Here is a 22,937-nt window from a genome sequence, read left to right as displayed (position 1 = left end):
CATGGTATTGGTTGCATACTAAAAGAGGGAAAATGCTGAGGCGTGTTAACAAGAACGAAAGCGCGAATATTTATGATCAGGGGTACCTCCTTTATTATGAGCCCGCCCACACCCGCATGTCGAATACGTACGAGATTGGGGTTTCCCTCTCGTTTCCTTCGGGGCATCCAAGCTTTGTATCTGAAGAATAATGGTATGTCTGCCATCAATCAATTCATGGGCTCAGAGTAGGGCGATCTCCGATCTGAATAATTTCTTGTCTCTGCATATGCCAAGGACAATGGTTCCGTTTTATATCCCCCCTCACATACTACATTAGGGAGCCGAGTGATATGCTAAGCCTTTCTTTACAGTATTTATTGTTCAATGACCAGAACAAGGTCTACAGGCTGGTTTGTGAGTTCATGAGAACGAAGGATGATCCGGAAGGAAAGAATCCATGATTTCAAGACATAATGAATAAGACTTGAACTCAATAGGGCTCACGCTTTTTGGTATCAGAGTACTATGAATGTTCTGGCGAATATGAATGGCGTGCAGGTCTGTGCTCTATATCTACAACCCTGAAGTGCCCAGTTTGAAATAGACACTTGTAGTGGGAGCATCGATTGGTGTATTGTGGAAGACAAGTCGATTACTGATAGCCCTCAAAGCCGCATAGAGACATCATAGTATGCTGCTCCCCAACCATAGTACAAGAGATGATGAAGGGTGGCTATACTATACGCCAGTGTCGGGAAACTCGACCCTTGTCCTCGAGTGAAAAACCGTGGCCATGGTATACAATCAAGGTTGTGGTAGTTTTAATCGTGAACAGGACCACTGTGCCATGCTTCGGCACTTTCATAAGGGGACAGTCTAATGTGTAGTACGACCAAGAGAAAGCAGCTACCAGATATTCCATTTGTATGTTTAAGTCGCAACCATCGGGAAATGAGGATCATTACGCCAGATTGGTACTGTATGTGCGTGGAATGCTGTTTACGGACTAGAACCGAAAAGATATCACCCCTTAGATAACCAAGGAGTTCCGCGTTTCATTGATAAAGAGTCCGTGTAGTACTCGGCTTTTGGGAATATACAAATTAAGCCTGTACGAGAGTGAGATATGGGAAATATTGAGGCCTAGAACATGCGCAGAAGAGTTATTCAAGAGCCAAGGATCATCTCAACATAAAACAATAACTCTGATGCCAGGATAGAATCGTGAGTTGTACAAACAAAGTTTGGCGCTTATCAAAGAGCTTTAACATGGCCAAACACGCCTCTCCTTGATTTTGTCTGGATCGTCGTTCCCGTCTTTGGTCCACACTTATGGTCGCCCGACAATGCTCAGTAGGTGTAAGGACATTTGTTCTAAATGGCGGAATAAGTAGAGGAATAAGCACTGGTTCTAGCTGGTCAGTCGTAGTAAAAGGTAATTCGCCGACCCAATTCGATTAGATTTTTAGTTTATGATATCCCAAACCTTGTAGGCTTATGCACACGATCTTGGAGCTTAGCCGCGGCATCAGGACATCCATCTCAGACACGAGCTGGCCACTGGCAGGCCAGAAAGTCCGATTATGAAACCAGGCCGCCTATTTTACCTTGCTCGGACTCGGATGTCGTCGGTTTCTTTCGAACGCTCTTGCCTCCTCTCGAATTTCCAGAGAATGTAGCAGTCAAAATGATAACCCACAACAGTTGGAGAGATGGAGCTGAACATAACAATAGGCAGGCGTTTATGGGTGGGTCGAATCGTTAACTAAACCATTGGCTCTACCTATCTCCTCTCATTTAATTAGGTCGGCGGGTATTAAATACATACCTCATGACATTCTTCCACGCACATACAACCTTGACTCCTACTCCTCCACTGACACAACCTCCCTCCGACCCACCCGCCGATCTCAAGATTTCCCAGTTGCCTTCCCCAAACGACACCCTTGAACAAGACTTTAACAATTTATCTGAGTTGGTTTTACACACACGCACACTAGGAGAGCACGTTGGTACTGCTTGGCAACTGGAAAGAGTTATGCGCTGGGTTCCAAATTTTGACCACCACACCGATCCTAGTGGGATCCGAAAAGAGGAAGGCGGAAGCTCTGGGTTTTTTAAAATCCGAGGGACAACTGTCGAGGCCGTTGTTGGTGGGGTGTTTTACCAGTTCGTGAGTTGTGAGTTATATCTGTCCTTCTAGCTGCTCCTAACCTTGTATAAAGGGCGGAGTTGCTGCCCATCGACTGTTCCACACCCGAGTGCTACCCCATCTTATCTTCCTTCTCCCAACCGAATACCGAAAACCAGCAGAGGCGGCATATAAACGGCTTGGTGGACCTTCAGCACCTATTCTCCTCTCATCACAGCTCTCACATCTGCAACTCCAAAATCCGGGTACTGTTTCTGCGTAGTATATTATCTGAAATAGAGTCAACAAAATATTCTGGCGGCTATTAGGATATCCATGCCAAGCCCTCTCATTGCAGTCAACTCAGTCATAGACAGTTTGCGTTCTAATGGTCGTTATATGCATATCATACAACCAACCGCCGTGTACTAAAGTATGGCCACCAGGTGATTGCTAAGTAAATTGCTGTGACATCATAGACTTATACTATGTGGCTCTAACGAGCCTGGATTGATGAGTTTGCTTGGATATTCATTGAACGCCACAGAGAGTTAGCAAGCGCCCGAGATGACGAACCCTCAACACGTTTTGTTCAAACTAGATAGTGCGTGCGATCGACCACTGCTACATCATTTAGAGTACTTCTCGTTCATCCTGGGCCCTGGAATATTGTAGCTCGCTCGGGTAGTCCGGTTATTCTCATTGAACTAATTCTATCTTTGAACCACTACGTCGATCAAGGTCTTGGCCCTGCTCAGACCCAGGACCCAGGATCATCGGGCATGGACCCGGGTATTTACGTTCCGTCGGTGGAGAGCCTGCGACCCGGTAATGCGCTAAACAATGCACACGATCTGACCTCTACCACTAAGGTTGTTGGTTTCAAAGCCTTTGCATATGGTAGCTCTTCGGACGTATGGTGTGCTAGACAATGGATACAAACCTCGCTGTTCTTTAATTGACTTTTTGCAGGCGAGGCGTTAATTGGAGTAGGGGAGATGCGAGAGATGTAAGTACCAAATGTTTAACTCGGAGCTTAACAAAGTTAATGAAGGAATCCATCTTCCTTCATATGTACTAGGTTGCAGTTAAAGTCATACGGGCATCCAAACGGAGTGAATTAGGAGTCGAAGAAATAAGAAAGGTAAATCCCCATGTCTCCTTGCCTAAACAACAAATCATAATCTCAACATTTAGTGGGTCTCTAAAGAGATCAATACTTGGGGTGCAGTCACACATCCAGTAGGTTACTCTTTTCTACTGGAAATCATGGGATTGAAATAATATCTCCATAGAATATTCTGCCTTTTTATGGCTTGAGTTGGTTGAATGGCCCTAATGAACCGCCAGCTATGATATCTATGTATTGCGAGGCCGGTACTTGCTCGGATTATTTGCAAAGATTTCCACATACTGACCGGATAGGGATGGCAAGTTATGTGTTTTCTATAGTCGAATTCGTCCTGACACCATGCAGATCTGCCAAGTAGCGGATGGCCTAGATTATCTTCATTCTCATAACCCTCGCATAGCCCATGGCCAAATAAAGGCGGTAGGTGAATCATCGGCTTTGAACTTTAACATAAGCTTACGCATTGCTCAGTGCAATATTTTAATAAAACACGATGGCACCGCCTTGATTGCGGGGTTTGGACTAAGTCGTTTTGTAACGGATATCTCGACAGGATCGAGGAGATTATCGAACACTATTAGAGATAGGTGGACGGCACCTGAGCTATTGGACGATGTCAGCGACCATATTATTGGATTGACTACTACTGCCAGCGACGTGTGGGCTTTTGGTTTTTTATGCATTGAGGTATGATTATACTTTTCAGAAGAACGATTTTGGATATGGACGCAATAGCTCAATACATACATAGATTTTATTAGGAACAATTCCTTGGGATTCAAACAAGGGAAATGCCACAGTAATGACACGTAAGAACGGCTGCATATCGATAACACGGATATTTGTATTTTAACACTCCTATTCTGGATGTAGTGAAAGAGAGAGCGTCACCGCCCTTACCCGATAGTATCAAATCTACGCCTGTTGGACACATTATAAGACATTGCTGGATATACGAGCCTTCCCAGCGGCCAAGTATGGCTCAATTAGTTCACGCAATCTCGGAAAATGATCTAGAGTACTTGCACACACCCGTATGCGTACTGCTATCGGCTGACGCGCTCTCAGACTCGTCCCATAAAGCGACAACAGTACCCAATCTGTATGCCGTCCCTGATAGCGATGTAGTACATTCCTTGCAAACATATCCAAGCTCACCTGCTTCTGTATCCCGGGAAGAACCATTGCTCTTGGAAACGACCTTTCCTGCTGCCGGTCCTCATAGGTCGTCAAGGAGTATCCGCAAGGCCAGACAAATTAACCAGCTTAGGTGGCCGCACGGACCAGTAAGTATATTAAGCTCCTGAGCTATAGAGTTCTTTCTAACTCAAAGAAGGATTTATACACCTCATCTCCAGCTCCATGGTCCGGCATGGAGGGAATAAATGATAGGAACGTCACTGCATGGCCACACAGGGTATCAACTCGCCCGTTTCTATCACCAAAAGGCGTTCGCCAAAATTCTGTTCCTTTCCAAAGGACTGAGTATGTATCACATGTATACAAAATACCTTAGCTTACCTTTATGAGTTCTGTCAGAGTCGGGCACCCAAGGATACCTGTAGAGAGCTCGAAATCGGACATTTCTGATAATGCGCCCGCTCATTCGGCCTTTGAGCTGGAGCTTCTGGCGGAGACTTTTGGTTCGTACCATCATCAAAATACCACTGCGTAATACCCGATCTCTTACTTTCTTACCCTGGGAATTTATGGTCATCTCTACAGAGAAGCGCTCGACTCAATGGGGAAACGCTTTAATCTCTGCAGCTCGTGAACAAACCCCTGGTTCCCCCCTCGAAAAATCTCACATATCTTCACCTTCTAATAACTATGAATCGAGTGCTGATTTTCCGAGCGACCCTCAAACTCCCGCTTCGGTTAGCAAACAAATGGTAGGTAATGATTCTGAAAATTCAAGGAAGAGGTGCTTAGACTGGAATACAGACTATCCGTGAAGTTATTTCCCATTTGGTTGCCCATGGCTGCCAAGATTTAACCAAAGAAATTGACAATAACGCATTTACCGAACATCCAGTGTCTCATGGGGGATTTAGTGATATATACCGTGGTCGATTATTGGATAACGCACATGTTGCCATCAAGGTTTTAAGGATATCTGCGACCGGTATCACTGAGGATCTTAAGCACTTCAAGGTAGAGATCCCCCCCCCCTGGATTGATACAGTTCTTATCCTCGCACCTGAAATAGCACGCAGCTCGTGAATTGCATACCTGGAGTAAATGTGCCCACCCAAACGTCCTATCACTACTTGGGCTAGCAGAATTTCGCGGCCGAATCGGAATGATATCACCTTGGATGACACAGGGGAGCTTACCTCGCTACCTTGAGCGAACCCCTGACGCCAACCGGTACAACCTGGTGTGTTGACTCCTCGAAGTTATATCTGTATGGCTAAAGCACGTAAACTTTTTAAAGTGTGTTCAATTATGTGATGGCCTATCCTTTATGCACCAGATAGGAATTGTGCGTTTCATGAATTTTAGTTAACGTATCAACTGAGTATTCTCTCAGATTCATGGAGATCTTAAAGGGGTTAGTTGACTAGTTGGTTACTAGATACAGAGCTCTGCAACCATAATCTAGGCTAACGTACTTATCTCGGGTGATGGAATTCCTGTTATCACTGACTTTGGCAATTCGCTGTACTCGAACCAAAGCATCAAATTCACGAAGACAACGAGCAGCAATTCCTTGACACTACGGTGGTCGGCAAGTGTTTTTAATTATAATAAATGCGTCATTATACCGACATTCATGCACAGGCTTCCGAGCTTATCACTGGCTCAGGAAGCCAGAGTCAAGCATCTGACGTATATGCGCTTGGAATGGTAAGCATATAGTACTGGCTCTTATCTAAGTTGTTAGGTTCATACTTAACAATCTCGATAAATGGGTAGACCATATATGTAAGCTCCTGGTTTGAACGTAGGATCGGTTACCATAACAAAAGGTTCCGAATTAGGAAGTGTTTTCTGGCACTCTTCCATATGACGGAAAGCTGGAACATACTATAATGTATCTCGTGATTGTAAAACGGGAACCACCAGAACGACCCGCAAGTATACCCACAGGGAGAAGAGATGGGGACGAGCTTTGGGATTTACTCCTACGCTGTTGGGCGTTTGAGGCGACGGCTCGCCCAACCGCAAGTGAAGTTACAGGTGCCGTGAGTAAAAGCCATTAGACGCAATGGATAATAGGGTTAAGCTAATTCGAACTTCAGATGAGGACGATCGCAATGAACGAGTTCTGAGACATTGATCAAATACAGCTTAGAATCTAGACCTGGCAGCGTACTCACCCGAGAGGTGTAGAGTCTAGTAAACAGAATGGGTTGGAGCAAGGATATCAAGTAGTCAGGGGCCATCACAGGTGTCCCTCCGCACTGTTACCAGACGTGGGCTCAAAGCATAACATAAAACCGAACAGAAGGCCCGGAATGGTTGACAATGGCATCATTTATACACCGCCTATAGAACTTGGTACATTATATATTAGCTTAAAAAAAAGCTCACAGAACAATACTGATGACCTAGTTGCAACTAACGCCTAGTAACGCTGATAAGTACATGAATCAAAATGGGCCACCCCAGGGTGCGATTCATCCGGCCTCTCACAGATATAGCTAAAATGCCCTAAATACGGTGATAATTACTGGGAATATAACCGTTAGATTTGTAAACCAGTCATATTACTTGGTGAGTCGTGAATTGAGCTGTCTTGGTTCAGACTCTAGAGCGACCTTGTAGAAGTCAATTCTACCTCAAGCAAAGTCAACAAACGATTTATTGCTGTTATAAGAGATCTTGATAATACAGAGTATTTACAGATAAATCGCTTGTACTAGTTAACTGCAATTTTCATTTATTTTGACGGGAATTCGAACTTCGTTTCTTCCAAAGCAGGAGTCTTGGGGGACTCGTCCTCGCTTGCACTGGAGGCACCAAATACAAGCCCATTTTCACTGTCGAAATAGATAGGCGGGGAATGATCTTGAGTGGCCCTGATATCAGAAGAAGTACCACTCGGCGAAACGAGTGCAACGAGTTCGGAATGGGAAACAACTCTTAGTTTTTGTGACGGAGGAATTGCCCTCTCAGACTCGATTTCAAGGCCGCCCCGAAGGACGCCTACACGCATCATGGCCAACAACTAGGTAGGACAATGAGTTGGTGTTAATGAATGAGTGTAGGAATACGTACGTTATGCGCTGCATTGGAATGTTCATACACACCTCCCCAGAATGCGGCTGTAGCATCCTTGCCAATATTTTTGGACAAGAGATGCCGGCCACCAGGGTGCTCATCCATAAACGAGGTGATATCATGAATAAATCCGGAAACAAGAACAAGGTTTCGCTTTTTGGCGTGTGCTTGGACTATTGGGCCAAGCCATTAGTACCAAGATTTGGTCGAGATAGTCAGCGACACTTACACTCATCCCATCCAATCACAGGTAAATCGTTCGAGGTCTTAGGCCATTCGATCTTATCAGCCCTCTCCTTGAGTTTCTTGAGTTCCATCGTCATTTGTCCCTTCTTAACTTCGTTATCCGGGAATACTTTCAACTGGCTTGCGAGCCCTAACCAAGACATAGCGGCAATAAACCACTTAGTCGGGTCGTACTGATACCATTTGATGGCATTTCGATAGTCCATAGGGAATTGGTGGTGGAAGTTGTGGTATCCTTCACCAATTGTGACGAGCGCGGTAATAAGGTGGTCCCTTGGAGTGTGTTTATCGTCGAAGGACCTCTCGCCCAGCCAATGTGCGAGAGAGTTGACACACCAGGTGGACTATCGCTTGGGATATTAGCATTTGGTGTGGAAAGAATAAGGTGCATACATGCTCACATGATGAACGAAGCACAGCCGTGCGACGCCAGCGTAAAAGAACCCTCCGCGCCAGTCACCCCAGAGCAAACCAGGAACGGCAGTGGGAATCCCAAACGACATGGTGAGTATCAACCACAAGTACCACCGATGTTGCCACTGAGCCACCTTGTTCTTGGCAAGATCCGATACGTCAGCCACACCGGGTTTGCGACGAGGCTTGAATATCATCCAGCCTACAAAAAGAATGAGCAGGTGCACCGAAGGACTAAATAATTTAGTCACCGATATGAGACCAGAAGAATCCCAGATGAGCATTGTATGGATCAAGCTCGGTGTCAGTGTAGCGATGGTGCGCACGATGCCCACGAGACCACCACTTGATCGAGCCTTGTACAGCACCGGCACCAGCAAGGGCCAAGAAATACTCGAGAGGTTTTGAGGCGTTGTATGCTCGGTGGGCCCATAGCCGGTGGTAGCCGGCCGTGATCCCCAATCCAGTTACAAAGTACCAGAAGAGGGCAAACCAAGCCGTCTTTGATTGGAGACTAGTCGTTACGGCGCCATAGACTGCGACCAATGGTGTAACGAAAATAAAGAAGCAGCTTATATAGTTCAGCTCCTTCCACCTATCGTTATAATTAGTGTCTGTAGTGATGGAACAAAGTTGCAATTATGGCCTACCAATTATGGATCGTTACAGGAGGGAGAGGCTTCGTGGTCAATAGGGTGTGTTGAACATAATTATCCGGGATATTCATATCTGAAGGGACGGTTTCATCTTTTGAGAAAGGGGCGGAACGCCGGTACGCTCCAGCGGTAGCAGGCATGCTGAGTGACCTGAGAGGGTGATATCTACAAACCAAGAGCTGAGTGACGAGACTCCATCCAAACGAGTTAAATATGCATATTATCCCCAACGACCAGAGCAACTTCACGTGATAACAGCCCCATCCACCGGTACACGTTACCCACTGGCCAATAGGGGCAGTAGTGGATACTTCGAGGTGATCGGTGTCGACCATGCCCGAGACCGACACAGACCGGGTAGTCGGGTGGTTGGGGATGAACTGTCATACAAGTTGCTGTGAATTTGTAGTCCTCGTGGAATACCGGATCCAGCGAGGTTCTCTGGTTGGGTGGGGCGGAGAGGTTTATACTATTCCAAGGAACACTGCTTTTACATCCATGTCTACGGCCCGATCCCCCCTTTGATTAGCTCCGCCCCGGTTAGTTCGTCCGGGTCTCCTTCTTTCCTTCCTAGGTAATGATTCACACGTATGGGTTATTAAGAGAATAATAGTACCTCAGATCTAAATGAACACCACCTCCTGCTTTCAGAGGGTTGGCAGTAGAATTTTGCTCTCAGGCCCACAGCCACAGTCATATGTCTCATCGAGCTTGGTACAATCGAATTCAGGCTTCTTAAGACGAGCGTTCACCATGTTGTGAAGGGAGCATAGCCTAAAATCATAACAAATATCCGGTAAGGAACCGCAAAAGATATAGTCTTGATGGAGCTCACCATAATGCTGAAGCCATGCGTGAGGATGTCTGGAGGAATCAAGTATTTAAACATTGGAAGGTTCCATAGCTGGAATGCTTACTTGAGGTGGGTACTTCTTCAACAATGCCTGAAATTCGGTTGCACACTCCCCGCAAGGATAAAGCCGCGATGCAAGTAGAAAAATGATTCGAGCGCTTTTCTCTCGTCTTCGCTAGGTTTCTATCTAACACCTAAGTCAGGTTTTTGCCGAGTTAAGAATCATTCCTCACGTCAGGAAAGCGTAGTGTCATCGTATGCCTAATGAAAGAAAGGTTTGCCCGGTAAACCAATTTTATACATGTTTAGTGCACCAAATTTACACGTACATAAGTTTCCATGTTGATCGACCGAGTTCCGCTCTGAAAAGTACCCATAAGATGAGCTGAATTCGCAACAATGTGAGCACTAACTTGGCTGTTGCGTTACCAAGCTTGGGCATAATCACTCCACCTCTTACTCCGGATATTTCATGTCCAGTGAGGGTGTTCGATCCTGATTTCTCGACCCCTCCTTCCCCGAATATCTTTCCGGTCAGAGGGTCTACGTAGCTCTGTAATGGGTGATGTGTAGTCATCGTTACGAGCGAAACAATTATAACCAAGGCGAGCAGCACTAGAATGTATGTTCTTGTAAATCTAGCTGCCATTTTTCGACTATGTAAAGAAGATTTCGAGGATAAGTTTCACTACAAGTGTTGGGAAAGTAGGTAATGGAAAGCTGATCGATCGGGTATCTTGAAACGGTAGCAAGTTTAATCACTAGGAAATAGTTTCTTGGCGCTTTTTACAAACTCGGGAAGATGACCAGCAGTTCGGAGTAATTAATCGCAAGGTACAGATTGTAGTAGCAGATGGCACCAACAAGAGTTGAGTGCGGTCACTGTGGTGGTCAAGTGCTGGGTGTGAGCTAAGCGCCGATATCAGGGTGCATGATTCGTCTTCATTCGTCTATACAACTACGTCAATAGATACACGATATTCCGAGGGTCCGGTAACGGATGATGTTCAATATTTGGATGAAACAGATAGAGTCAGGGCTCATAAAACCAGGCTTCAGCAATCGCATTCTGCCTACCTCGGAACCCGGCGAGAGGAGATTGCCCACATTCAAGTCTGCTGAGGGACTACTATGTAGCTAATTGGTGAGCTGGCACCTGATATGCTGTGGTACGTGTTGTTATATTTACATATAAGAATTGGGATTACCCAAGCTTATCTTTCTACGACCTCATATGTAGGTATGATTGCTGAAATTTAGTGTGGTCCGGTTCCTCCCACTTGGCTGAACACTATCGTGGGAAGCAAAATGGGAGCAAGTGACGCGTGCTGAGCTTAACTCCGACGTGTAACCAGCTGGTAAAGGCGACAACTTTGCCTCAACACCCAAATAGTCCCTCCATCAATCAGAGAACAAAGCTCAATCATTGAGCTTGCATAAATTGGAAGATACCTATTAGGAGTATGTAGGACAAATTGCTGTTTGGTTCCAAGCTTCGATGGACTAATTGTACCTGATTAAAATTCGGGCTTTTGTCATCAAGAGACTCGGCAATCCCTTATACGATATATCGTTGCTTTATCTCGTACAAAGATTCGAATTATATATTGCAATAACAAATAAAATTTAAAAAAATTAAGAAAGAGATAGAATGCACATTTATCATGCTCACTTTTATTCCCAATGGCCATCCAAACCTGTTACTCCCCCCTCACTTGCCTTGGAATGTCTTACAAAAAGCGATTTCGGCTTCCAGATGAATTAGAAACCCTCAACATGTCGATCGACTGTGATTCTCGTGCTATTGATTTAACCTCCAGAGAACACTGAAACTTACCAAACCAACTGGCTAATCTAGGGGAGTCACACAGTGATCGGTTCAAGCGTTAACGACACTGGGTGATCTCGAAAAAACGATTCCGTGCCAAACTCGTACACTCGAGCTGACCTCTGACAGTCACCTAAATCTACTTCATGATAGCCTGGCTTTATCCTAAAGGGCCCGATTTCAACGCGCACGTATCTCGACGCATACAGGCTTATAAAATTCGTATTGATCCTGTTGATGGATTGGGCGTGCTAGAATTGGTTGACAAGTTTCTCAGTGGTGTTGCGGAGATCAACCCACCACACGGAATAACAGAGTAAATGTAAATGTTCTTATAAGCTTGGAACATCCAAAATTGATGCTAAATGACGTATCCGAACATGCTAACTACAAATAAACTTTCTTGCATCTCGGTAATACAAAAATCCATAAGGTGATTATGTGAACTGCTGAATTGCTACTGGATCTTGTGAGGCACTGAATCTCTTACGAACAATGTGTAAGACACACATAAACCCTACTAACCCTCCTTGCGGTTTACGGCAGAAGTTCAACCCACCCCATTCATATCCTTTTTCTTGAAACTCGTGGTCTTTTGTCAGTTCATGAGGTACTTGGCCGTCGTGATCTACGACATGGACTGGGACGCTTGGTTGGGCTTCAGAGATTTGGATAGGAAGACACGTTTAATGTAATTAGACCCGTAACCTATTTACAGGCAAATATCTTGTCGAACAAGCTTAAAACTGGGAGTCATTATGCTGGGGGTCATCCGCAGCCCTGAGTCCAAGCATATATTGCCGAATAGCGATTTTCCCGATACCATCGTCTCACTTATTCCCCTTATACAACGCATACATTCCGCCAAGCCCTCGAATTCATTCCATGCATCACCAACCGAGGGCAAGCAATAAACTCCTTCAGATCGAAAAGGCCTATTTAATACGTTATTCTATTCTAGAAAACGATGACACCAAACCACGAGTCCCATGTTCACACGAAACGCATGTGAGCCGACGAAAAAAACAGTCCCGAGTCGGCTAATGAGAGTGATCGACAGAAGGTCAGCAGGACCTGTTCTTTTCCAGAACCACCACCCAACCCATCCAACCCCCCAAACCCACTAATCAAGTCGATCTATATAGTCTTAAAAAAAGTATACATCTCTATCAATTAGTATACATACATATTTCGCCCCAAGCTCTTCCAAGCTTATTCCACGACACCCAAAAAAATCGACTGAACAAATGACATAATCAGCCCAATCAATCACGCGCTTCATCAGCCTCCTTCTCCCTCTTCCACTCGGAAATGCGCCAGCGCCGAGCACTGTTCTGGGCCTCTATTCTCTCAGGGGCGGGAGCATGGTGGTGGCACAAGCGAACGTTCCAAGAAGCCAAGTGAGCACAGTTATAAATCCTGTCGTTGCACCATCATTCTCATTCGCTGTCGCTACTTGTCCCCTCTGTCATTGTCCACGTGTAACTTTGGTGGGGTGAATTTCGACGATGCGTTTTGGGTTGCTCGTATTTGCCAGTTCGGCACTCGGACTTTCGGTCCCCACGTGGCCCACGACCGAGGCCGACACATTCCAGAAATCGCAGTACTCGATTTCCAAGGCTGGGATTCTGGCCAATATCGGTCCGAACGGGTCTAAAGACCAAGGAGCATACAAGGGAGTCGTGATCGCCAGCCCGTCCAAGGAGGATCCCGACTATGTCTATACGTATGGTGTTCCCCCGGATTCGACTATATTGAATTTGAGATTTTCATTTGATTTTCCATTTTCATTCTAGGTGGACCCGCGATTCAGCATTGGTGTACAAGCTCCTCGTCGATCAGTACGTCTCGGGCCGGGACAACTCGCTCCTCCAGGGGATCTACGACTGGATCGCGAGTCAGAGGCGGTTGCAGCAGGTGACGAACCCTTCGGGGACTGTGAGCGCCGGAGGACTGGGAGAGCCCAAGTTTCATATCAACGAGACTGAGTTTACCGGTTTGTCTCTCTGTTTTTCTTGTGGTTTTCAAGAGTGCTGGTATTGATGTTACTCTTTTTGGTTCTGCCTGGGTATAGGGTCGTGGGGAAGGCCGCAACGTGATGGCCCCGCACTACGAGCAACGACATTTATTACGTTTGCGAATGATCAACTGGGGAAGAACAAAAAGTCGTATGTGCAGAGCATTTGGCCGGCGATTAAACTCGACCTGGACTATGTCGCTCAGTTCTGGAATGCGGTGGGTGCACTATCTCTGGCCGATTAATTGTACTGACAGCTGGGAGCAGTCTGGGTACGACTTGTGGGAAGAAGTCTACGGCTCGTCGTTCTTTACGCTCGCGGCTTCCCATAGGTCTTTACGCCAGGGTGCGGCGCTAGCGACCAAGCTCGGATACGCACCTCTTGCAAAGACGTACACGACCCAAGCCGCAAACGTGCTATGCTTCCTCCAAGTACGTCATTCCCTCCCATCCCCATCTTCCCCCACTCACCCAAAACTTACACCCTAGTCATTCTGGGACCCGACTGGCTCGTACATCATCTCCAACATCAACTCGGCCGACGGTCGAACGGGGCTCGACGTCAACTCGATCCTGACGTCGGTGCACAACTTTGATCCCGAGGCCGGGTGCGATGTGGATACGTTCCAGCCGTGCTCGGACCGGGCGCTGAGGAACCATAAAGCGGTGGTGGATTCGTTTAGGAGTATATATGCGATCAACGGGAATTATTCCAAGTCCGAGGGTGTGGCGGTTGGACGGTACGCAGAGGATGTGTATTATAATGGGAACGTGGGTCGCCGTCTTTTTCTTTTCTGTAAGAGGGGTACTGATGTGATGGGTTGCAGCCATGGTACCTTGCGACGTTTGCAGCGGCCGAGCAGTTGTACTATGCGACGTACCAATGGATCAAAATTGGCAAGATCGAAATCACGTCGCTCTCTCTTCCGTTTTTCCAGCAAATCTACCCCACGGCCAAAGTGGGGTCGTATTCCGTCGTATCCAAGGACGGACTCGGTATTCTCTTTGCGGTCCGGAACTACGCAGACCAGTTTGTGGTGGTGAACAAGAAATTCGTGGGTCCCAAGGGCGGACTGGCCGAACAGTTTGATCGCGCGACGGGGTTGCCGACGTCGGCTGTGGACTTGACATGGTCCTATGCGAGCGCAATCACCGCGTTTGACGCGCGGTCGTTCAAGTTGCCCGAATCGTGGGGTGCCAAAGGTCTGAACCCGCCCACTGGGACATGCCAAGCGCAGCCGATTCCCAAGGTAGCGGTGACATTCAACCTCGTCTCTGATTCCACCAACGCGTACGTGGTGGGACAGTTGGCGGAGCTGGGAGTGTGGGATCCGGCCAAGGCAGTTCAATTGCAGGGCACGAGTCCGAACTGGAGTGTGACTGTCCAGTTGCCGATTGCGAGCACGTTCGAGTTCAAGTTTATTCGTAAAAACGCAGACGGGAGTATTTGGTGGGAGTCGGACCCGAATTTGAGGTATAGCACGCCGGCGAACGGGACGCTGGTGATCAACGAGACGTGGCGGTAGTAATATGTATATATAGAATGGAACTATACAGAATGAGTGATTTGAATTTCCCCGGACAGACTGGGGGAAAAAGGAATAATAATTTTTTGGCGAGTGGGCAACTAGTGTGATCACATCATCGCGGTTTGTTTGACTCGTGGCATATCGTCAAGTGAACGACGACCATCGAGCGATCTAGTCGCTCTGCATCTTCGGTTTTTCGCGAAACCGTTATAGCAAGCAGCCCCGGGCAGTCGGTGGTGAGTATAGCAAGAGCGAGTGGGAATTGATGGGGCTGATTGGGTAGTCATATATGGTCTCGAGTGAGCCGTCTCCGAGCACGCCCTCGACCATGACGAGTGCCACGACGATTTCCAACGAGAGCTCGAACGTGAACGGATGGAGCGAGTTTCCGACGCTGCACGACTCGAATGCGGCGAGGAGCACAGCGAACGCGAGAGACGACCACCCAGCGCCCGTGTCGAAAAAGAGTGAGTTTATGTTGTATTTAAAATTTGCGTTTATTCATCGAGGCAGAGTGGGTGCCGATCCCTGCCGCAGAGATGCAGGCCGCGCTAGACCAGGCGCGTCCCCCTCGGTCTCATTCGCACTCCCACTCACGCACTTCCTCTCGACGCAACAGTCCCGGAGATCTCCGACGCCCACGACGATTGCCCGACGATCCCCACCGACGCCGCTCTGGCTTCAACACGCCCACCAACAATCTCACTCAGCCCACGACCCCTGCTCCCTCCCAGCCCCTCATCAAGCGCAAGTCTCCGACACTAAGCGAGCCTGTTACGGCCGTACGTCCTATTCCCACTCCATCCACTTGCACGCGCTTTGGCACAATCGATCGTCCCACCAGCCCCCCTCTCGACTCGGAACCACACAACCATCCGCACCCTAAACAATACGGCTCCTACGGTGTCGCTGTCGGTGTTCCCTTGCCCGAACGCATGGCCCGCAGACAGGCTGCACGATGTTCGACTTCTACTCTGAACGACATTGAAGACGACTGGACCAGCGACGGTCGATGGAACTTTGGTCTCCTCGGATCATTCGATCGTCGTGCCCCCTTACCCAGAGTCCCCCAACACTCACCCATACACCCTCCACGCGCACGTGGTGCTCGAGGCCGAGGCACCATGTCCAGGGGCTATCGAGGTCGCGGAGGCGGGGCTTACGGCTACCGAAACTCACCTGCCGACTCGGAATATGCCGTCTTACCACCCGTGCCTCCCATGGGCCCCTACAACCCGTACGAGTACCACCGTGGTACATGCCCGCCGTCCCCCCCATGTGGCTCCCCTATCCCCCTCCGCAACCTGCCCCCACCGGCGCACCCGTGCCGATGCCGATTACGCAGTTACCTTATCCGGTCGATGGGCTCAGGTACTATGTTCTCGGCCAGCTCGAATATTACTTCAGTATCCAGAACATGTGTCAGGATTTGTATTTGCGCCAGCAGGTTCGTTTGCCTTTTCTCTCCTTGGCCTCTCGACTCATGTGTTTCAGATGGACTCCCAAGGATGGATTCCCATCTCCACAATCGCCTCGTTCAATCGTCTCCGAAAACTCACCGATTTCAATCTTGTCCGCGACACTATGCACATGTCCTCGCTTGTCGAGATCTCCCCCGATGGCGAAAAGGCAAGGATGTCCCATGGAGGCTGGGCCCAGTTTGTCTTGCCCGGTGCGCAAGCCGGCGACGCTCAAGTCGGCTCGTCCAGTGCGCAGGGTGTACCGGCGGTGCAAACTACGGGTGAACTGGGTCTGGGACTAGTCGGGGTCGAACAGACCAAGCAGAACAGCCGGAATAAATCAAGTACATTAAGTGAGTCCCCCCCTCCATCCCACCCACGAGCTGACCATCCCAGACCCTAGCTAATAAAAACAAAAGACATGCCCGAGAGACTGCTCATCTCATTTCATCCCCATCGGATTCATCATACATTCTATCGCATATTCGACTCGGCCCGACTCGACTTTTTGGGAGTCTCCATATATTTGACTTGTTATCGCACCATGAGGACTCGGATTTCCCTCATTGACTGGCCTTTTTTCGACGTGCTCATACTTTTCATACTTTTTTCATCTTTTTTCAGCTAGGCCTGTTTACGACTAGCCATGTCTTTCTGTGCATGTAGGCGCCATGGGCCTTTTTATCTATTCGTTTTTCTCACCCCCAACCCGGTTTATTGATTCGGTTCTGGTTATGGCTCGGCTTGGTACTGGCGTGTATGTTACTACTGCAGATGCAGATGTGTGGAGTGCGTGGAGGGTGGGGTGGGTGTGGGGTAGTAGAGTGTGGGGTAGAGCGCGAGCGCAATGACGATTTACGTGTACATTGAAATCGGTTGGCGCGGTTGCGTATAGTGTGATTTCCTGGTATAGGTGTATGGCTTGTAGCGCAAGAGGGTGGATCCGGTTTGGTAGACTGCGACTTGGTAGTTTCATTTCGAAACGCTTGGTTAATGGTGGATCACGTGCGAGATGGGTCCAATTTCTTTGTTTATTGCTACGCGTATTGAGGATGACTACCCTTTGAGCAAGATCAGCATCCAGAACAGTCCGTTTTGCCTGGTTGAGAAACAATATTCAAGTTTATGCCAATCAGTCGTGTTTGTCCCCAACAACAAATCGTGTGTTGTTCACTGGGCTATGCACTTGAGTGTATGCATCTTGCTTCCGAGCTCCGAGTTCATTCTGGAGATATTGGCATGCAAATGGTATATGGTATCTTGTTCTTGCGCATACATTCTGTTGAACCAACAGTGTCAGTGTCACCTTGCATATACATGATGAACATTACTTCAAATCAATGCATTTCACTAGAACATCTCATGCATGTGTATGCGGCCAAAGGTGAAGAACTGAGGAGAAACCATCAGAGATAATGTTATATATATGTCTTCGAAGCTGTACTCTCTTTTGAACGCGTTCCATGCGAGCAGCTTAGCACAAAAGAGGTTGAGACTGGGCGCGTTTACATGGCCTCTTGTTCCTGCTCCTATCTATTCGTCTTCTCATTCCCGATTTCCATTGGTTACGTTCTTATTTGGAGGAAAGCTGTATGCTACTCATGTGGAGCACCGTGGTAGAGCCTGTAGAGTGGTGAAGGAATGGAGTACGGGGAATGACGATTACTGTATACGTTGAAGCATTAGTTTGGTGCGCGCATGTGTTTTCTGGTAATGGTGGTGGTGGTGAGTAGGGAGGCAAACGCGATTCAACAAGGTCGCTGGAACTTCATTTCGAGCACTGGGAAACTTGTTAAATGGCGAGGGCCACATGGACAATAGATCCATTGTGGACGGGATTGGGATCCAGAACCGGCATTGCTCTGTCTCTTTCGAGAACGCCCTTTTGGGTCCACGGTTATACCAACCGGTCGTGTCTCGTGGTGAAGATTCTAACAGGGTACGTTTGTCACGCCGCACTGGGGTATAACCTTGAATGTGATGCACACCCTTGTACGTTCCGGGTTCAGTCTGGAAATCATATTTCGGAATTTTGGAGACTCTATGGCGTATGATTCTCGTGCGTAACGTTCGATATTAGGGACACTTGATAAATTCCAGGTTGATGTTATTTGACGGCGTACACGTGCGTTCTATGTGCCTTGTATCAAACTATTGCGCATCACATCTCATATCGATGCTTTTGCCGAGTACAGGCAATCCTGTTGAATGGAATCCTGCGCAAGCGCACAACTCCACTGGTCACCGAATTACTTCAACCCCAGATTACCACAATTTGTTAACTGAGCATGATGTCGAGTTTGATCTATCGCGAATACATGGCTAGCCTTGGCAAAGTGGAGGTAACTACAATCAGAAACTGCCCAAGAGCATATCTATATCGAGAAAGACGACTGTATCAGACACGCTGGTCTGCTTTCTGTCATCTATGGGTTTGAAAATAAACTCCCACTTTCAGTTGATCATATTCAATTGCACATGGTTTGCTACAAAAGAGGTTGAGATGGCAGATCTTTCCATTCTGCACTGTTGTCATATATGCGTTCACGCGTCCCGGGTCTAACCCTAGGCATTCTTGTGCCATGGCCACTTGGAATTTGGTTTCTGCGTGTTGATAGAGGTCGAGCTTTGATTAGTAATGGTTCTCATCTGTGTTACTGAAATAAGGTATACTTTCAAACGAGATGTGCGTGTGCGACTCACAATGTCCGCCACTTGACCCGCGTTCGGTCGTGCTTTTGGATCAAATGACCAACAGCGAAGAAGCGTTTTCCATAGTTTGTCTGCGTCTTTTCGCCCAGTCGGTATTGGGTCTTTCCGGGGGCTCACGTTTTGTGGTCACGAGATACATTATATTGGGTTCGTTCTTGCCGTTGTATGGAATGGTCCCCGCCAACGCTTCCTGGTGTCGTATCTTTCATATCTCCTGGTGAATGTTCTTGTATGACAACTCACATATAGTCTAGTATAGTGTTACCCCTTTTCAGATGTGTTTTTGACTGGCTCGATATTGGTGCAGCCACATACCATTCCAAGTGCATATACGTCTGATGCTTCATTTGGGGTAGTGATCGACCCAATTATAAGTTCTGCAGCCTATATAAAGTCATTGGTTATCAAAAGAAATCGATAACTAACATTAATAGTATTCACTTACAGCCCATCGCACAGTCAATGAACTACTACTCGTTGTGCGCGTAAACTTCAATGACCGGCTCAGGTGAAGAGAGTTGCCAAAGTCAATGAGAACAGGAAGACCGTCGTCAGAAACAAGGACGTTGACCTAGGAAATTGTCACAGAATCACGGAATAGATATTAGGCGGGATCACTGACCCCTTTCAAATCGCCGTGAATCTGAGGAGACCGCTAGTCAATCAATGCAACAACCAAAGTCAATAGCACATACAATTCCGCTTTGATGTATGTACCATAGCCCGTCGCATATTTGGGCGCACTAGATTTATGTTTGACAAATTTACAGAGTTGATTAATAGCCACGGAAAGGCGCTGAGTTTCGCTGGGTGCGTACCAAATTATATCGATCCGCATCCGGCGTTTGTTCCAAGTAACGAGGCAAATTGCCTCTTCCCATCCAGGGAGACACCATTCCTATCCGGTCGGAAAGCACAAGTAGTCCCATCAACGGTAATACATTAGGGTGTCTGCATTTCATCCATGTATGTAATTCTTGAGCGGCGTGCTAGACCAGCCTCTTTTAGTATATGTATGCGCTACTATATGAGCCGACTTACGACCCCAACTTACCTTTAAATGTTTCGGGTTCTCCGTCAGAGTACTGACAGACACCCGCAAAGTTTTAATAGCAACGTGTGTGTTATCGAGCAAACGCCCGCGATATATGTCGCTCAATCCCCATGGGATATTGGATATTTGCTTAATGTCGCACGATCGACATCATTAGCCATATCCTGGCATCCACGAGCCACCAAATGTGAGACTACATCGTTGATACTCTATCGGACTTTGTGAGAAATACTGTATACGACTTTGGTATCTCCACCTACCATAACCTTGCTTATTGGGACATCGCCGGGTATTGGTTCTTTACTTTCACCAACAGTTATGCTCTTGCTTGTGCTTGCGCCCGCGCTTATACTTGTAGGGCTACTCCCAGCAAAGTCATTTTTCTGATTATTCTTGGGTCGAGCTATATCATCAAACGGAGGGAGCGAATCATCTGGTGCTTGTTTATGGGGCTGTTCTTCAACGATTACCCAGCTTGAGGCGTTTTCACTTCTCTGCTTATGATTGACCGTAGATATCGAGCTCAACGCCAATTTAGAGAGCTTTTTGCGAAGCGAATGTGTGTTTGTCGATTTGGCGTCCGAATCTAAACCTGAGTTGGGAGTGATAAGGAGCGCTTGAGTCTCCTTTTGTAAGGTGGAAACGGAAGGAGACTCGGATAAGGCGCTATTTTCGGCGAGCATCTCGAGCTCTATCAAGTGCCTTATAACTACCAATATGAAGGGACCCAAGCTCAAAAGACTTACCACCACCGATTTCTTTCAACACCCATCTCTCTAGGCCCTTAAAGCAGCCCGACATCTGTTTACGGTGTCTCGCAATCCATTCAATGGCGTCTTTTCGCAACAACTCGACACTAGCTCGTAGCATAGAGTCTGTAGAGAGAAATGCTGTTCCGGGTGTTGAGCCTGGGCGCAACAAAACGGAGGAAACCAATGTCTTGACTCAAATCAGTAAACACCGTGTACCAAAAGCCCAATACGTACTTGGTAAACGCGCCCGACATTCTTAGCCGTCCACCCACGCCTAATTGACTTGAGGACTAGATCGAACTTTTCCACATCAGGGAACCCTGCAGTGTCGCTCTCGAGCAAGCTAATCCACTCGGGCTGTTCAAGGAGATCGTCCAGATTGTTGCATGTAACTGCGTCAATTTTTCGCCTTACTTGGTGCATGAGTTGTTTGACTTCTTCGGCAGGAGACTCTGAATTAGAGGCAAGTTTATTGAGACCGGCTTGAGTTGCAACTAAAAGGGGGATAATATTTCGGGTCGTTATTTGCTGCTCGAGGGTCTTGGAGAGCATTTCCTTCAATTCTAGAGGTAGTTCCAAAAACTCTGGTGTTACCCATCCTTCTCCGTACATGTTTACCAAGGCACGCTGGGCCCCGCGCTCGAGTGCAAGATCCCGTATATCTTCTTTCATCGCGTGCTCTAGCACCCGAGGTGCACGCCTTTGACATTCGTCGCACTCGCAACCTCCAGTACCCCACTTTCCTTTGACTTCCCATTCGTATTCATCGGTTGGAAGATATGCGCGAAATAGTCCATGCATCATCCCTTCAATAATCCATGCCCGAGCTTCGTTCTTGAGCGTATCGAGCCCCAAATACTTTGCGGATCGAATGACATCAAAGACAGTTTTGAGGTCCCAGTCGCAGTCCTTGAATGCCATGGTACCACTATAAATAAATCCGAGCGACAAATAAAGCGATGAAGGCGTGAAGGGAGGGGAAGGGAGGCTTAGTGATATAATGTTTTTAGAATACGTGCCATGCTCAATTGGAGCATACGGTGCAGACATTAAGGAACGGAAGTAGGGGACGCGGGAGACAAGGATAAATCGATGAGCGGAGAAGGTAATTTGGCCGCTGCTTGAGGAGTCCCCCATGGCCTTGATCGTTATCTGTACAGGTTATTAATTAGATACAATAAAAATCTACTGCTACTAACCCGGATATCACTGTGCAATTGATGTGACCACATATTTAGCAAATCTTGGCGCAATCTCTTCAACTCTTTTTCTTCTAGCGATGGCTCTGGAATTTGCGTCAGACCGAGTTCAGTCGATGGATCAGACAAAAATTGAATTAAATTCCACATGCCCCTTCCAGTATAGAGATACTCAAGCTCATATAGGAATAAGCTTGAGTCTATGACCTCTGGTACACGGAACAATGTACCATCACTGGCCAAAGGAAGCTTCAGTATCTGCGGCGAGTCCTGATCATGAGGTGAATGGTGCATTGGATGAAGACTAGACTCTTTCATTGCCCGGGACGAGAAATACTTCTTCTGAAACAATAATGAAGCTCGAGCATCAATGATTGCTAGGAAAGGATTAGCAACTTATAGTTATTTGCCCATGTATACGCTTACAAACCTTTGTGCCCCCATATCTCATCTATGTGATGCCCATTATCGTCTGTTCTATCCCAAACAATGTCCGCATACCGGAACTTTGCCTGGTCAAATAGAACTTTCAGATCATTCTGCCATGTTTCTGTGGCTACTTCGAGCGCGTATAAGAGAATTTTTGAAGAACGAGGAACCTGCGGAGGTGTTGTAGCGGGAGCCATTGTAGGTGCCAGTCGATGATTCAAAGCTACAGCCATGGCAACAGTCAAGCTTGACTATAACCCCCTGAGATGCACCAATCAATCAACAGGCGACCAACTTAAAGACGAGTTGCTATCCA

At 47.3% G+C, this 22,937-nt stretch overlaps 4 protein-coding genes across 4 annotated transcripts; 2 read left to right on the top strand and 2 right to left on the bottom strand.

The window, feature by feature from the left end:
• Nucleotides 1-1,813: 1,813 nt before the first annotated feature.
• Nucleotides 1,814-6,520, top strand: RhiXN_08283 (protein tyrosine kinase domain-containing protein; the record flags this gene model as incomplete). Its single annotated transcript, XM_043328099.1, has 23 exons — nucleotides 1,814-2,155; nucleotides 2,208-2,379; nucleotides 2,789-3,032; nucleotides 3,086-3,122; nucleotides 3,195-3,257; nucleotides 3,311-3,355; nucleotides 3,591-3,665; nucleotides 3,717-3,932; nucleotides 3,997-4,054; nucleotides 4,119-4,531; nucleotides 4,582-4,730; nucleotides 4,785-4,888; nucleotides 4,971-5,137; nucleotides 5,190-5,399; nucleotides 5,455-5,625; nucleotides 5,683-5,730; nucleotides 5,779-5,799; nucleotides 5,851-5,856; nucleotides 5,925-5,972; nucleotides 6,030-6,095; nucleotides 6,165-6,173; nucleotides 6,230-6,433; nucleotides 6,491-6,520. 23 exons carry the CDS (start codon nucleotides 1,814-1,816, stop codon nucleotides 6,518-6,520), a joined length of 2,898 nt encoding a protein of 965 aa, XP_043183484.1.
• Nucleotides 6,521-7,131: 611 nt separating this feature from the next.
• Nucleotides 7,132-8,928, bottom strand: RhiXN_08282 (cytochrome b5; the record flags this gene model as incomplete). The annotated part of the gene is made up of 6 exons (XM_043328098.1): nucleotides 7,132-7,419; nucleotides 7,470-7,645; nucleotides 7,702-8,062; nucleotides 8,120-8,334; nucleotides 8,384-8,727; nucleotides 8,783-8,928. The coding sequence occupies 6 exons, from the start codon at nucleotides 8,926-8,928 to the stop codon at nucleotides 7,132-7,134; spliced, it is 1,530 nt and encodes a 509-aa protein (XP_043183483.1).
• A 3,852-nt stretch (nucleotides 8,929-12,780) lies between these two features.
• Nucleotides 12,781-16,882, top strand: RhiXN_08281 (glycoside hydrolase family 15 protein; the record flags this gene model as incomplete). Its single annotated transcript, XM_043328097.1, has 13 exons — nucleotides 12,781-12,869; nucleotides 13,007-13,195; nucleotides 13,266-13,465; nucleotides 13,544-13,704; nucleotides 13,754-13,918; nucleotides 13,976-14,257; nucleotides 14,314-14,960; nucleotides 15,191-15,251; nucleotides 15,299-15,482; nucleotides 15,529-16,339; nucleotides 16,387-16,462; nucleotides 16,510-16,828; nucleotides 16,872-16,882. The coding sequence occupies 13 exons, from the start codon at nucleotides 12,781-12,783 to the stop codon at nucleotides 16,880-16,882; spliced, it is 3,195 nt and encodes a 1,064-aa protein (XP_043183482.1).
• Nucleotides 16,883-19,218: 2,336 nt separating this feature from the next.
• On the bottom strand, nucleotides 19,219-22,818 carry RhiXN_08280 (CAP-Gly domain protein; the record flags this gene model as incomplete). The annotated part of the gene is made up of 12 exons (XM_043328096.1): nucleotides 19,219-19,377; nucleotides 19,503-19,571; nucleotides 19,633-19,758; nucleotides 19,810-19,830; nucleotides 19,883-19,930; nucleotides 20,006-20,085; nucleotides 20,384-20,450; nucleotides 20,502-20,932; nucleotides 20,988-21,180; nucleotides 21,228-22,145; nucleotides 22,193-22,569; nucleotides 22,623-22,818. The coding sequence occupies 12 exons, from the start codon at nucleotides 22,816-22,818 to the stop codon at nucleotides 19,219-19,221; spliced, it is 2,685 nt and encodes an 894-aa protein (XP_043183481.1).
• Between the last annotated feature and the right edge of the window lie 119 nt (nucleotides 22,819-22,937).

This window comes from Rhizoctonia solani, chromosome 10 (assembly GCF_016906535.1).
Source record: "Rhizoctonia solani chromosome 10, complete sequence".
NCBI classification, from domain to species: domain Eukaryota; kingdom Fungi; phylum Basidiomycota; class Agaricomycetes; order Cantharellales; family Ceratobasidiaceae; genus Rhizoctonia; species Rhizoctonia solani.
This window is presented reverse-complemented; position numbering and strand designations above follow the sequence as displayed.